Raw genomic sequence first — 13,224 nt, forward strand, 5'->3', positions numbered from 1 at the left:
CGCCGCCACCCACGCGAGGCGCCGGGGACTGAGCCGCACTCCGGCCGAGAACCCGCGCGGCGTCACTTTTTTCGTCAAGGCCTCGGTACCAATCAGAACCCAAGTCGAGGGGCTCCGCTCGGCGAGCGCCAGCCAATCGGCGCGGCGGCGGGCCCGTCCTGATTTGCATGGACGACCGTTCTTCCACCAATGGGAATGTGACTGGCGTGAGCGACAGCCAATGATGAGAGGGTAAGGGCGTGGCCTCGGGCGTCCCACGAGGTGAAGATGCAGCGGGCGGAACCTGCTAGAGCGAGCGGGATTCGGGGGCGCTGAAGTCTCCCGGGCAGGGCGGGAAGGAAGACCCGGAGCTGGGCGCAGGATCCGGAGCTGGACGCCCCCTCCCCAGGTGAGTACCGGGGAAGACCCCGGGCGGGCGGCGCACGACCTAGGAATTGCGCCGGGAGAGCCGTGGCGGACACCGCGGTCCCCGTCCGTCGCCCCGGCCCCCGCCGCCGTTCTCACCTCCTCTCCAGCCTCCTCACCTCCTCTCCACCGTCTCCCTTCCCCCACCCCATCCTCCCTTTCCCCGTCTGTCATCGCCTAGCCCCTCAGCTCGCCACCCCGACCCCCAGCCCCAAACTTCATCTTTCCCCTTCATCCCCACGGCTGCCTCTCCGCCTCCCGCAGCCTCCCCGCCCCTGGCCTGCGCGCGGCCCCGGCGGAGCCGCGCTCCCAGGCGGCATCCTCTGCACCGCCCTCCCCAGTGCTCTTCAAGGCTTGTCCTTCGTCCTCGCTGCTGCCCGGTGCCCCACGGGTCCCTCGCGCATCTGTCTCTCAGGCCCTTCCATCTTGCGCTGTGGTCGCTCGCTCTCTCCACCTTGTCCTAGGACCTTGAAGGTCCCTTCCTGCACCAGTTCCCTGGGTCACCTACTCCCGCTGCCGTCCCTCAACCCCTATCCCCATCCTCAGCTTCTTCCTCCTGCCCCGACTCTGGCACCGAGCCCTTCTCCACCTCCCTACCTGCTGCTGCTGCTGCTGCTGCAGGACGCAGAGCTCCGTCTGCTGCAGTAGCAGCAGCAGCAGCAGAATGTACCTGCCCACCCTCCCGTCTTGGCGCATCCTTAGTGCTCCTCCTGGCTTTTGTCCTGTGGATTCCAGTGGGGGCTACCCTTTGCCTAGAACGTCCTAAGGCGCTTCCAGGTGGGAAGCTTCCCGACACCTTTCCTGCCTTCTGGTCACCATCTCCCTCCCCACCCCCCACTTTCCTGCCCAGCCTTACTTTGTGATTCAGCATTTTTGGGTATTTGGTAACTTTCTGTGATAGGGATCTGGGTGAATGTAGGTGGTCTGGACCCTGAGGTTAGCAGGTCCACCTTAAAAACCAGGCCTAAACTGGCCCCGTGGAAGAGGGGCTAGTTGGGAGAGGGACTGGAGCCAAGGACCCACCAGTGGGAGATGCCTTTTCCTGCTTCCCATTTATCTGCCTGGTGCTGAACCAGATCCAGGGGGAGAGGACATAAGTAATAGCTCTTGGGGAAATGGGCTGTCAGCATTTGTGGAAATTAATACATCCACATCAGAGGAGCAAGAACACGAAGTTCAGGCCACAGCTGTCCCAGTGTCTGTTGCTCCAAAATTTCTTCTTTCTCTAGAACTTCTCCTCCTCCTCAAAAACGCCAGCTCCCCCACTGTTCTAATGCCAAGAGCAAGCTTTCACTCTGCTCTGGAAGCTGCACTGAGGCCTCCCTTTGCAGGATTTGGGGACCTGTGTGTGAAGAGTCGCATCCAGCCACCTGATTCGCACTTGGCACACATGTCTGCTGCAGAGCACAGTCTCAGGCAGCTCATGGGCTCCTGGCCCTGAGTGTCTGCAGCATTGGCTCCTCAGCGTCCACTTGGCCTCCAAGAACCTGTCCATTCGGCCCAACCTGAGCCTCTCCAGGGAAAGCTGCCCAAGCCCACACCAGCCTCTGTAACACTGACCATGCTGCTCCAGCACAGCCCTGCCTCGAAAGCAGCCTGGGGCAGGCTTCTCTTGTACAACCCTAGCTGGGCCCCAGTGGCTCATGCCTGTATCCTAGCTTCTCAGGAGGCGGAGATTTGAGGATCAAAATTCTAATCCAGCCCAGACTGAAAATATGAGACTCTTAACTCCAGTTAACCAGCAAAAGGCTGGAAGTGGAGGTATGGTTCAAGTGGTAGAAACAGCACTCAAACCCTGAGTTCAAGCCCCAAGTACACACAGATACACTCTCTCTCTCTCTCTCTCTCTCTCTCTCTCTCTCTCTCTCTCTCTTCTGTAAAACTGAGATCCACTCTTTTCTTGTTTCTACATCAATCAATAGATGACTCAAAGTAGCCTGGGGACAAAGCCAGGAAATGAGGCAAGGAGAGGGGTGGTATGGAAAAACCTGAAACCCTTTTCATGGATTTCTAGTGTTCCAAACTCCTATGGATCTAGATGTAGCACCTTGATGAGAAGAAGCATGCACAGGAGGTAGGGCCGGGCAGGACTCAGGCCTTGTGTGTTGGGGAGCTAAGAGGACTCAGATCTCTTGTGGGCTGGCCAGCTCAGAAGGTGCCATACTCTTAGGCTGGCTTCTTTCTTCTTTTCTTCTCCTTCTTCATTCACCTTTTAAACCCAAATGATGTGGGAGGTGAAAATAAGAGGCCCGAGATGGATTTGGCAGTTTCTGGTCAGGACCTGGTGTCTGGGGACACAGCCAGGAACATGTGTGTTTGGTCCTTGGCTAGATTTTCAGTGATATTCCTGTCACCTAATGTCCCAGAATTGAGGTGTTTTCTTCCAGGCCCTGCCTAGGAGTTCCTGTGGGTAGCAATCAGAAAGGACCATCTCTAGAGGTGTTTAGGAGCAGAAATCCTAGAAACCAGATGGTCCCACCTTACAGTGACAATGTCCCTATAGCTTCCAAGGTCTCAGCCACGTGGTCCAGCTATCTCTTGCCTCAAAGAAGCAAAGAAAGGGCCGAAGGGCCAAAAAGCTTCTCTGAGGTCAACAGAGGCTATGATGGAGTAGGTCAGACTCCGTGTTTCCTACGAACCTGGGTCCAGTTCATGTCCATGGCTGTGTAAACTAGAGGAAGCAAGCAGCACCAAGGACATCGCCAGCTGCCCTAGGGAGGTGTCAGTGACACTCGTGGAAGAAGCCAGCATCTTCAGGTGTGTCTGAGCTACTGGAGGGCCTGGCAGTGCCACTAACCACAGCAGATTCTCAGATCTCCAGCCTTCCTGACTCAGCCTGTCCCCAACAAAAAAGCACTGTCATTCATGGCCACCTGAGTGAGGGCCATGTAGTTACAGGGAAAGCAGGAAGCTACAGCCCTGCATGGGAGGAGGAAGAGAAGGGACTTCTACTCTCCCTTCACCTCACCTTGTAAATAATTATGTCAGGTAGGCTAATGATCCTCCATGGGGAAACCGAGGCACAGGGTGTCAGTGAAACTGACCCCAGCCTCCCAGCTAGTGAAGTAACCTTAATTCCCTCCCCACCCTGCCAGAACTGGCAAGGGACCCCTGCCCCATCCAGCACATGTCAGAAATCCTCTCCTCTGTGAGGATGAGGGGGTGTCCTCTTGGGTGCTGTGGAACACAGGATCCAATTCGAGGTCCCAAGAGATATGGAGATACCTCTTTCATGAAGCAGGAAACCCTACACTGCTCTGTTCCTGGGTGACGTATCACACTCAGCACTGTGCTCACGATGCTGTCCTCGTAATCCACCCCTGGGCCATCCTTCCAGTGAGTCTATGAAAAGATGGGTCCTTAGTTCCACTGAAATGAACTGTCTTGGCTCCACCAGTGCTGAAGAGGCAGAGAGTGCCTGCCCCTCCTGAGCAGAATGAAAGCCTCACACCTGGCCTTCGTCCATTTACTGTGAGTTCGCTCAAGGCTTACTAGGTATGTGAATCTCCCAGCCCAGGTATTGTAACCAGCTGCCGAGTCTTCCTACCTTCCACCACATCCTGGGAGCTCAGATAAGAGCCTGCCTTTCTATTCCTATGCACTAAGCTCAGGGCCCAACCTGAAGGTACCCTGTGCACATCTCAGTTTCCAGTTCATCTCCATCCAAGACAGGGTCTCAGGAGGCCTCTCTTACTCTGCCAGAATACTATATGGTCAGCTTCAGAGGCCTAAGGAATACCTCTGTAGGATGATCTATGTGTCACATGTCACAGAGCCAACCCCTACACCTGTCTTGCCTGCCTCCCATTCTGTATCCCTTTCCAGCATACAGGCACCTGCAAATAGGCTGTTTTGAGCCTGTGATGGTTGCAGATAAAGTAGGACTAGAAAAGGAAAAAAAATCTGGAGAGAGGATGAAGACCATTTCCTTCAACTTCCCACTTGTACCCTGGCCCCAGTTAGAAGAATTTCCCTCCCTGTGATCTTGCTGAGCTGTTGAGGTTCATCACCCAACTTAACTGCTGAAGGCTGGGTGTCTCAGTCTGTTTTCAATTGCTATATCAGTGTACCTGAGACTGGGTAATTTATAAAGACAAAATGAGCCAAGGGCCAGTGGCTTATGCCTGTGATGCTACTCCGGAGGCTGAGACCTGAGGATCATGATTTGAAGCCAGCCCAGGCAGGAAAGTCCATCAGACTCTCACCTCCAATGAACCAGCAAAAAGCTGGAAGTGGAGCTGTGGCTCAAGTGATAAGAGTGCCAGCTTTGAACAAAAAAGGCCAGGGACAGTGTCCAGGGCCTAGAACTGGCACAAAAAAAAAATAGAAATGTACTTGCTCAGTTTCCTGGAGGCTGTGAGGCCCCAGAGCACAGCAGAGGCATGTGGTGAGGCTGTCGCATCCTAATGTGACAGATGGTCTCATGTGACAGGATCACGTGACCAGATAGACAAAGCCAGAGTAGTCTGCTTGGGTCTCTCTTCACCTTACAAAGCCACCAATTCCTAATTGTTACCCCACCTCCAAAAACCATGGACGTATGAATCTGAAGATTAATCTTCCAACGCGTGAACCTTGCCATGCACTTCAGCCGTCAGCCATACCAGCAGCTTGCTTCTTCCCAGTTCTCTGGACCACATTCACGTGGCTCATGAGGGCGGGGTTTCCCTAGTGCTCAAGTGGCTTGCGGGGCCCTGTAGACAGCAATGACCTTGATCTTGTACACACAGTGGTCCTTGGTCCCCAGCCTCAGCCCCTTACCCTTGTGGACAGTTAGTTTCCAGGTCTCTAACTTTCTTGTCCCCCCAAGCTGCAGGACTCCATTTTTCTGCCTCCCTTGATTTGGATTGGCCCCTCAAGAGCTGGCATTTGGGACAGTTCCTGGGCTCAGTAGATGTCAGCTCCTCCCCCTCCCAAGCACTAAATCCCAATTGTGACTCCAGCTGGAGCCCAACCTGGTCCCCAGGGGCTCAGGAGCCCTGGAGCAGAGTGAGTTGAGTTCCCTCTTGACTTAGAGAGCTTACCCAGGACTCGAAGTAGGTAGAGCCCTGCAAAGAGCCTGAGAGACTCGGATGATTGCTTCCAGGGTGGACAGGAAAGGAGCAAGCAGAGGAAAGAAAGTCTGTTGCCCTGGCCAGTGCGAGCAGCCTCCCTGGGACCAAAGGATCACTGCGCTCTTGCCTCAGGCCTGGAGGACCAGCAAGCTAGCCATCTCCTGATCTGCCCACCCGGGGCTGCCCAGCAGCCCAGTGGTGGCACTGACAGAGCTGCAGAACCATGCTCTGAGCATATTCCCTCCTTCACCATGGGTCTGTTTCCATCTTCCATCCCTTGACAGCTCCGTGATCCTTCAGGGCAAGACCCTGATGTCCACAAAGTGTCAAATCCAGGATCTAGTTTGTTCTAGAACAGCCTCACGGTGGTGGCAGGGACTCTGCTTCCCTTCCCTTCCCTTCTATATGCAGGAGGGCCAGAAATATAAAACTAGAATGAGCAGACAAGATGATGAGCCCATGCATTGAAAAACAAATTCAAAATGTTACCGAAAGCCAATCAATATGGACAATGAGTAAAGGCCTTTCCTGGCCTATGATGGATGAAGGCAGGTGTTTGAAGAGCTGACGGTGAGCAAGATCACCCAGCTGTAGGCTCTGTGGGCTAAGAGCCAGGAAGGGGATGTGGAAACCACAGGACAGAATATCCTGCTAGTGGGGAAGGAGAGATGGCAGAGAAATGGAGCCGAGTCATTGAATGCAGACTGTAAAGTCAGGTAGGGTTGTGGTGGGCAGAATTGGGGAAGGACTGCTGAGCGGAGGTCCGCAGGGGAAAGGCCTCACCCTCCCTGGACCCAGGCCCCTACCACTATGGTGTCAATCTCCGCTTGTTTCCTCCTCACCAAACACCCTTTGCCCATTCCACTTGTGCAGAAACAAGTCCTGAAACTCGAACTGACGCCCTGAGATCTCCAAACTTTATACCCAGAGAGCCAGGGCTCCAAGGCAAGCCAAACAGACCCCATGTTTGCTCTGTCAACCTCTGGATGGACCCTGCTGCCTCTTGAGAGTTTGGTAATGGAAGAAAAGGAAATGATGGGGAGGGAGAGGTGCTGCACCCCAGGGGTACAGGCTGCACCAAAGAGTGACTTCTCTTTTCCCACCAGTGGTGCAGCCTTGTGTCCGTCCTCCTGTAGGCTGTTCCCATGATGCATTGCTCTGTTTCCTGATAGGGGCAGGGGCTATTTCTAGGCACACTCATGGACTAGAGGGCCATGGCTCATCCCTTCATCCTCAGTGGTTCTGCATAATGCAACCACACAGAGCTCTGGAAGATGCCTGTGTGCCCATTAACCTTCAGGGGCCTGGCCCACCTCCCAGGGGTCCCCAGGCAACTGGATGGGCTCCATCTTTCATAGTCCTTGGTGACTATTTCAGGGTTCCATGCTCTGAGAAACACTTCCTGGTTCTTTGAGTGTGTTGATGAACTTTCCTGCCTCCTCTCTTTCAAGAGGCACTGCTTTTCTGACAGGTGAAGCTCTAGGGAGAAGAGTTCTGCTAGGGTTTCTGTGGTTCTTAGGAATGTGTGGAATCCACATCCAACCGAAATGGCCAGCTAGCATTTATCAGCTTTGACCTGTTGTATCCCGAAGGCATATTAGTAAGAAACTGTTGTTAGCTCCTTAGGCTCTGGGAACATGGTTTCTTAGGGCTGATCAACTGAGCATGTCATTTAGGCCAGAGCTGTAGAGGAATAGCCCCCCTGTGCCAGTTGTGCCCTGTCAGTCTGTGCCTACTCCCACTGCGCCTCGGCTGTGCGCATCCTACTGCACTACTCCCCTTCTCTCCCTCTCTAGTCTCTGCTGCATCCTCTCTGCAGGGGGGGAGGGGGGGCTGGAGAGGGGGAGAGGGTATTGCCTTTCCCTGGCAGTGACTACAGGATATTTTTAGTCATCAAGCCAGGAGGCATTCAGGTATCATGGGGAGGAAACCCAGAGTCAGCCTGTCCCCTTCCTCCTGCAGAGGACATGGCACCCGAGAGCAAGAATTGCACATCGCAACCCACAGGCCCCTTTCCATGGGGACCCAGGTGTGCGCCGCCCCTCACAGGAGGCCAGGAAGGAGCATCTTTGTTTACATCCTGCTCTTAGGCAACCAGGTGCTCGAGGGACCCCAACACCCTGCACTAGGCACCTGGGCGCCCAGAACGCTGCCTCTGACAGTTACAGGGGGGCCTGAAGTAGAACAGGAGAATACACACACACAGTTCAATAGAGGGGCAGTATTCAGGTTGGGCCGGCCATTGGAGCCTGGTGTTACCCCAGGAGCTGCGGTGACGCGTGGACAGCTTTCCCTCTCCCAACCTGTGGCTGGGGACTGTCACTCACTCCCTGGACCCACAAACCAAGGGTATGGACAAGGGTCGCTGTCCTTCGGGGTGATGGAGGTACAGAAAGAGGCGAATGGTCCATGCTATGTGGGCAGGTCTGCATCCCAGTGGGCATGATAGGGCTGTGTCCGAACAGCGCAGTCAGGAGGGAGGAGGTGGTGTGAGGGGACCAGGACAGGGAGGCGGGCACCATGAGACCAGAAGGGCCTAGCTGCGTAAGACAAGATCTTGGTCCACGAATGTCTTTAGAAGATGTCCAGCCTTCTCAGTGGCTGAACTGGGTCACTTGCCCAGCCTGTGGGGGAATAAAACCAGATCAGGGTCACCCACCTGGAGGCCCATACGGCCCTTCAGGAAGGTCATAGGCCCCCTGATCACCGCAGTCCCACCAGACACACACATGTCAGAGCCATGTGCTGGGCTGGGCCTTCCCCCACTACTTCGCCCACAGCAGAAAGTTCTGGCAAAGCCTGCTGGGTGCTCCTTGGGGGTACTGAGGGAGGCTTCTCCCCTCCCCTCTAGTAGCCAGTAACCACAGCAACCGTGGGGAGCTGCTGGTGTGTCCCAGCCACCTGCTGGGTTGTATGGGTGCCGAGGCCTGGCCAGGACCCAGGGTACACCATGTGGGTCCCTGGGGAGTCTCAGGGGTGGAGGGATCCTGAGCCAGGGGACCCCCCCAGCCTCAGTAGGGAACAACAGGACACCTGTCACCAGGCTTGGCAGAATCGCTGGTTCCTAATGTAGCCCCAAACCCAGCTTATTTCATCTGGCCCCAGGGGGCTGAGGTCCAGGAATCCCATAGCCAAGGACCTCAGACTCATCAACTCCATGCTGGGAGGCCAGCCTCCTCACTTCAGAGAGGAGATGGGCTGGGTCAAGACGCTCCGTGTGGGTGGAGCCCAGGCCACAGTTCTGCTCCCTGATTGCATCGTGGGCTTCTCACCAGGTATGCCCAGTCGTGGTCATCTCTTCTGATGTCCAGCCCCACCCAGACTGTGGGTCTGTGGGTCATCCCCATCACCTTTTGTGGAGCCAACCCGGATGAGATAGCCCACCACCCAACACAGGACAGTCAGAGAAGGGAGCCCCCTCCCCCCGGAGACACCAGCCCAGTCCCAGATCCTGTCCCTTTCTAAGCCAGACAGCCGGGCTCCAGCCTCCAAGGAGCCAGTGCTAGGAGCAACCCACCATGAAGTACAGGCAGAAGGGCTACCTTCCCACTCGTGGACCCAGGCTGATTTCACAGGACCCCCTCCCCAGCCCAGGTTGATAATCAAGGCTCTGGGCTCCTGAGAGAGGTAAACACTACAACCCTGGTAGGCCTCCCCCCCCCCCACCGCCAACGAGCTCACTTGTCATGTTCCAAGCTGGGTTCCCTGTGTGCCGGCACAGGCCTCCCCACGGGCTCCAAACTTCCTCTACCCTGGGAGAAAAGCATCAGACCAGGGAGGGCCAGAGGGTCCCTGGCCCCTCATTCTGCCAGCCCCCCCCCCCGTCTAGGACACAGCCCTGTCCCAAACACTCTGGGCCACAGGCAGCAACCCAGGAGAGGCAGTGACAGCCACCGCCCTGGGGCTCACTGCTCAGCAAGGGATGGCAGGAGGCAGGAAGCCGCCCCTGAGCCAAAGCTGCACCCGGACCCGATGCACGGTGCCTGCAGACACCTGTCCCTGGGGCTGGCATGAGGGCAATGGGCTCTCCACCTTCCCATCGGGCAGCCTCGGCCTTGGCTCAGTGTTGAGCTTGGTCTGCCCCAAACAGGCACTCAATTATGAGTTTGATTCCACTGCAGAAGCCACCCCAGGGCGTCCAGATCAAGGGTTCCAAGATGGCAGAGAAAGCCAAGGGCCTCTGGCAGATGCCCAAGCTTAAAGGAGATGCCGTTGACATTGACTGCGATGGTTACTAGTCACTGTTTGTTTTGGCAACTGGCGTGTGTAGAGGGCTTACTCTCTGTCAGGACAACCGCTTAACACTATGTATTTTCTCTTAGTCTTCCCGCTCCCTTCAGGGGGTCCTGACTGTTGCTCCGGTGAGAACAGGTCCTGCATCTTATCTGAGTCACATAGCTAACAAAGGCTACATGAAGGCCCAGCTCCAGCAGGCGTACTTGCTGCTACTCTGGCAAGCTGAGCCTCAGTGGGGAGGCTCCTCCAGCCTCCTAACCATGGAGTCAGTCTATCTGTTTTCCTTCCTTCCTCCCTTCCCTTCTTCCTTCCTTCCTTCCTTCCTTCCTTCCTTCCTTCCTTCCTTCCTTCCTTCCTTCCTTCCTTTCCTTCTTTTTTTGCAAGTTGTGGAGCTTGAACTCAGGGCCCTGTCCTTGAGCCTCTCAGTGCTCAAGGCTAGTGTTCTATCACTTGAGCCACAGCACCACTTCTGGCCTTTTCTGTGTATGTGGTACTGAGGAATCGAAACCAGGGCTTCATGCATGCTAGGCAAGCACTCTACCACTAAGCCACATTCCCATTCCATGGAGATTGTTTCTTAACCTGCTCCACTAGAAAAGGAGTCCCTGAGGAAAAGGCAGCATGCCCTCCCCTCTCCCCTTGTAACATCTGCAATACCTCCCTCCTCCCTCCATCCTCCGCTGTAGCAGGACTTGCCCAGAGCCTCAGGCGTGGCTGCATGCATCCACCCGCACAGAACACATTATTCCATGCAAGGCTACTGTGAACATTCCTGTGGGTCTTCCTTGGACCCTATAGGATACATCACGTTACCTGGGTGGGACCTCGGAACCCAGGGCTGTCAACCTGCGCTGCCCAGCCACTCTCCCCAAACCCAGACCTGCTCTGCCTCCTGGCAGTAGCTTCACTGCAGCCTTGCCAGCCTCCAACATGTTGGTTTGCAAGTATATTTCCCTCTTAATTATGTGATGGCCAAGTGCAGGGCCGGATGGGTTTCCTTCGTATATCTCTTTACTCAGTGGAGGCTTTAATGGGTGTGGTAGAGTAAAGCTGGCTTTCAAATTGCTGGTATAGTGCTGCACAGACCAGACATTAATCTTTCATGGCTCTGTCACGTGGTGAAACAATGGTAATCCTCTTTGAAACTGTTATTTATTCTTACTGTCCCCTGGAGATCAGGGAGGAGCCCCCGGTGTGCTGGGTTTATACAAGGAGAGTCACTTCACACACACACACACACACACACACACACACACAGAACAGGGTACAGAGGGATGGAGGTGAGGCCAGCAGAGATCCAGACCTCACTAATAGGTCACTTACCCCAGAGAGGCCATTTCTCTGCATCCATGCAGCCTGCCAAGGTTAGAGGGCAGTTAAGACTAAGTAGACTCAGAGTGGAGAGCTGCCTATAATCCCAGCTACTTGAAAGAAGGATCATAGTTCCAGGCTAGTCTGGACACACACACAAAAAAAAAAAAAATGAGTGAAACCCCATCTCAATCAACAGGTCAAGCCTAGTGGTATCTGTCTGTGGTCCCAGCTGCTTGGAGGATGAGGATTTGGATAATGGTCCTAGGCTGGCCCAGGCAAAAACACAAGACCCTACCTGAAAAATAACCAAAGCAAAAAGGCCTGGGGGCATAGCTCAAGTGGTGGAGCATCTGCCTAGCGCGTGCAAGACCTCGAGTTAAAAAAAGTACATGAGTCCCCATCCTGAAAATACTAAGCGGAAATTACCAGCTATAAATAAGTTATTTGTAACTCTTAAGTAACTCCTAGTATATTGTGGTAATTATTGTACTCGCTCATGTCTTACTCTGTCTAGTTTGTAAATTAAGCCTTGTCTTAGGTATACATGTAGAGGAGAAAGGAGGCACATGGAGGGTTTGGTGCTATGGGAAGTCCCACACAGCCATGGGGCTCTCCCAGCGCAGGAGCCCAGGATCGAAGGGTAGGCTGGCTGGGCCCTGCCTGGTTCTGTGGGAGGCACTGCCTCCCTATCACGTGTGCCATGTGTGTGTGTGTGTCTGTGTGTGTGTGTGTGTGTGTGTGTGTGTCTGTGTGTGTTTGTGTGTGTCTGTGTCTGTGTATCTGTATCTGTGTGTTTCCCTTTGCCTGTTCTTATGACATTTGTCATTGGAAGTTCTCTTGCCCAAATCCTGCATGATCTTAAACACAAGATTCTTAAACACCTGCAAACCCCTTTACTAAGGAAGGTCACACTCACAGGCATCTGGCTAGGACTGGGATGTGTCTTTCAGGGCACGTATAGTACACTATAGCAAGGTGTCTGCTCCTGATTCTCACCCCAGCCGTAGTGCTCCCTGCTAAAGCTTCTGTGGTCTAGGATTCCTTTCTCTTTGTCGGGGAAGGGAGTATTTTCAAATCAGGTGTGGCTGGCATGGGGAGGGTGGCTGGTGACATGTGGGAGTTGAGTGTTGTCCTGGCAAACTAACCGCAGAAGCTGGTGGTGGTGGTAGTGTATGGCTATAGTCCCAGCTACCCGGGGGCTGAAGCAGGATAGCATGAGACCGGTGTGGACCCTACAGCAAGACCGTATCTCAAAAGACAAAAATGAAAACCCAGGCATGGGCCCAGAGCCAGGGCTGAGCACACACCCCTGTGGCAAGGAGTGGGGCTTATCCTGGGGTCTCCTCAGCTCACCCCGCTGGCGGGTTTAGAAGGCAGGGATCCCCCTCCTGGTTCAGGGTGCTCAGCAGCCCTGAGAGCGGTGGGAAGGCCAGGCCTGCCTTTCGTCCCACGTAGAGGTGAGACAGGTTGCTGCCCCCATGGGTGCAGAATGGGGACACTTGGGAGAAGCACCGCCAGGGTGCCAGGCAGCCTTTCCCCTGGAGAGAAGACCCCAGGCTGGGCATTTTAGGGACTCTGTCCTGGGCACCCCTAGAAAACAGGATAACATCAGGTGCAAAAGGCAGATCCGCCAGCCACGGCACCTGGATGATATCTGATCGCTAGCTAGCTGCTGACTGCCCTCTGCCAGTGGAACCAGAGTCGTTGCCCCTGTTTCTTCCAGGGATCACAGTTGAAGGCCACCTCTTGAGCATTAGGAGCTTCCAGGATCGTGGGGTAAGGGTGAGGTCAGCTGAGCACCAGGCTCAGGAGCAGCGGTGACGAGCAGTCACCCACTCCCCTGCCCGGCACTGTGCCAGGCACCATGAGGGACACAGTGGCCAGAGGGTCCCTGCGCAGGGCTGCCCAGCGAGGTGCCTGTCTAGACACAGGGTTCCAGCTATCCCCATAAACTCACATCATTGGGGTCCAATGGCAGCACCTACCACTCTCCACTCACAACTCCCCTCCTAGCCACTGCATTGAGGTACAGCCCCCGCCGGGTGTGGAGAGGGAGGACCCACAACACATCAGAACTGAGTGTCTGGGGGACTGGGTGTCAGCGTGATGGCCACCCGTGTAAAGTGACTCTCCCCCTGAAACTGCCCAGCTCGTAACCACCAGAACACTGCCCTCTCCCCCCTTCTCCCGCCCTCTGTGACCCAGAACAGCTCCA

At 55.1% G+C, this 13,224-nt stretch overlaps 2 protein-coding genes across 2 annotated transcripts in view; one reads left to right on the plus strand and one right to left on the minus strand.

Moving 5' to 3' along the window:
* Nphp4 (nephronophthisis 4) overlaps window positions 1–1,101 on the minus strand; it is a 99,006-nt gene extending 97,905 nt beyond the window's left edge. Inside the window, exons 1-2 of the mRNA XM_013031596.1 lie at window positions 1,003–1,101; window positions 14–283 (exon numbers count right to left, since the gene is read on the minus strand). Coding sequence (XP_012887050.1) covers window positions 14–283; window positions 1,003–1,101 — 369 coding nt within the window. The remainder of the gene's footprint in view (window positions 1–13; window positions 284–1,002) is intronic.
* Window positions 292–13,224, plus strand: part of Kcnab2 (potassium channel, voltage gated subfamily A regulatory beta subunit 2) — a 77,096-nt gene continuing 64,163 nt past the window's right edge. Inside the window, exon 1 of the mRNA XM_013035665.1 lies at window positions 292–388. The gene's annotated coding sequence lies outside the window, so the exon portion shown is untranslated. The remainder of the gene's footprint in view (window positions 389–13,224) is intronic.

This window comes from Dipodomys ordii, unplaced genomic scaffold, assembly GCF_000151885.1.
Source record: "Dipodomys ordii isolate 6190 unplaced genomic scaffold, Dord_2.0 Scaffold6, whole genome shotgun sequence".
In the NCBI taxonomy this organism is placed as follows: Eukaryota; Metazoa; Chordata; class Mammalia; order Rodentia; family Heteromyidae; genus Dipodomys; species Dipodomys ordii.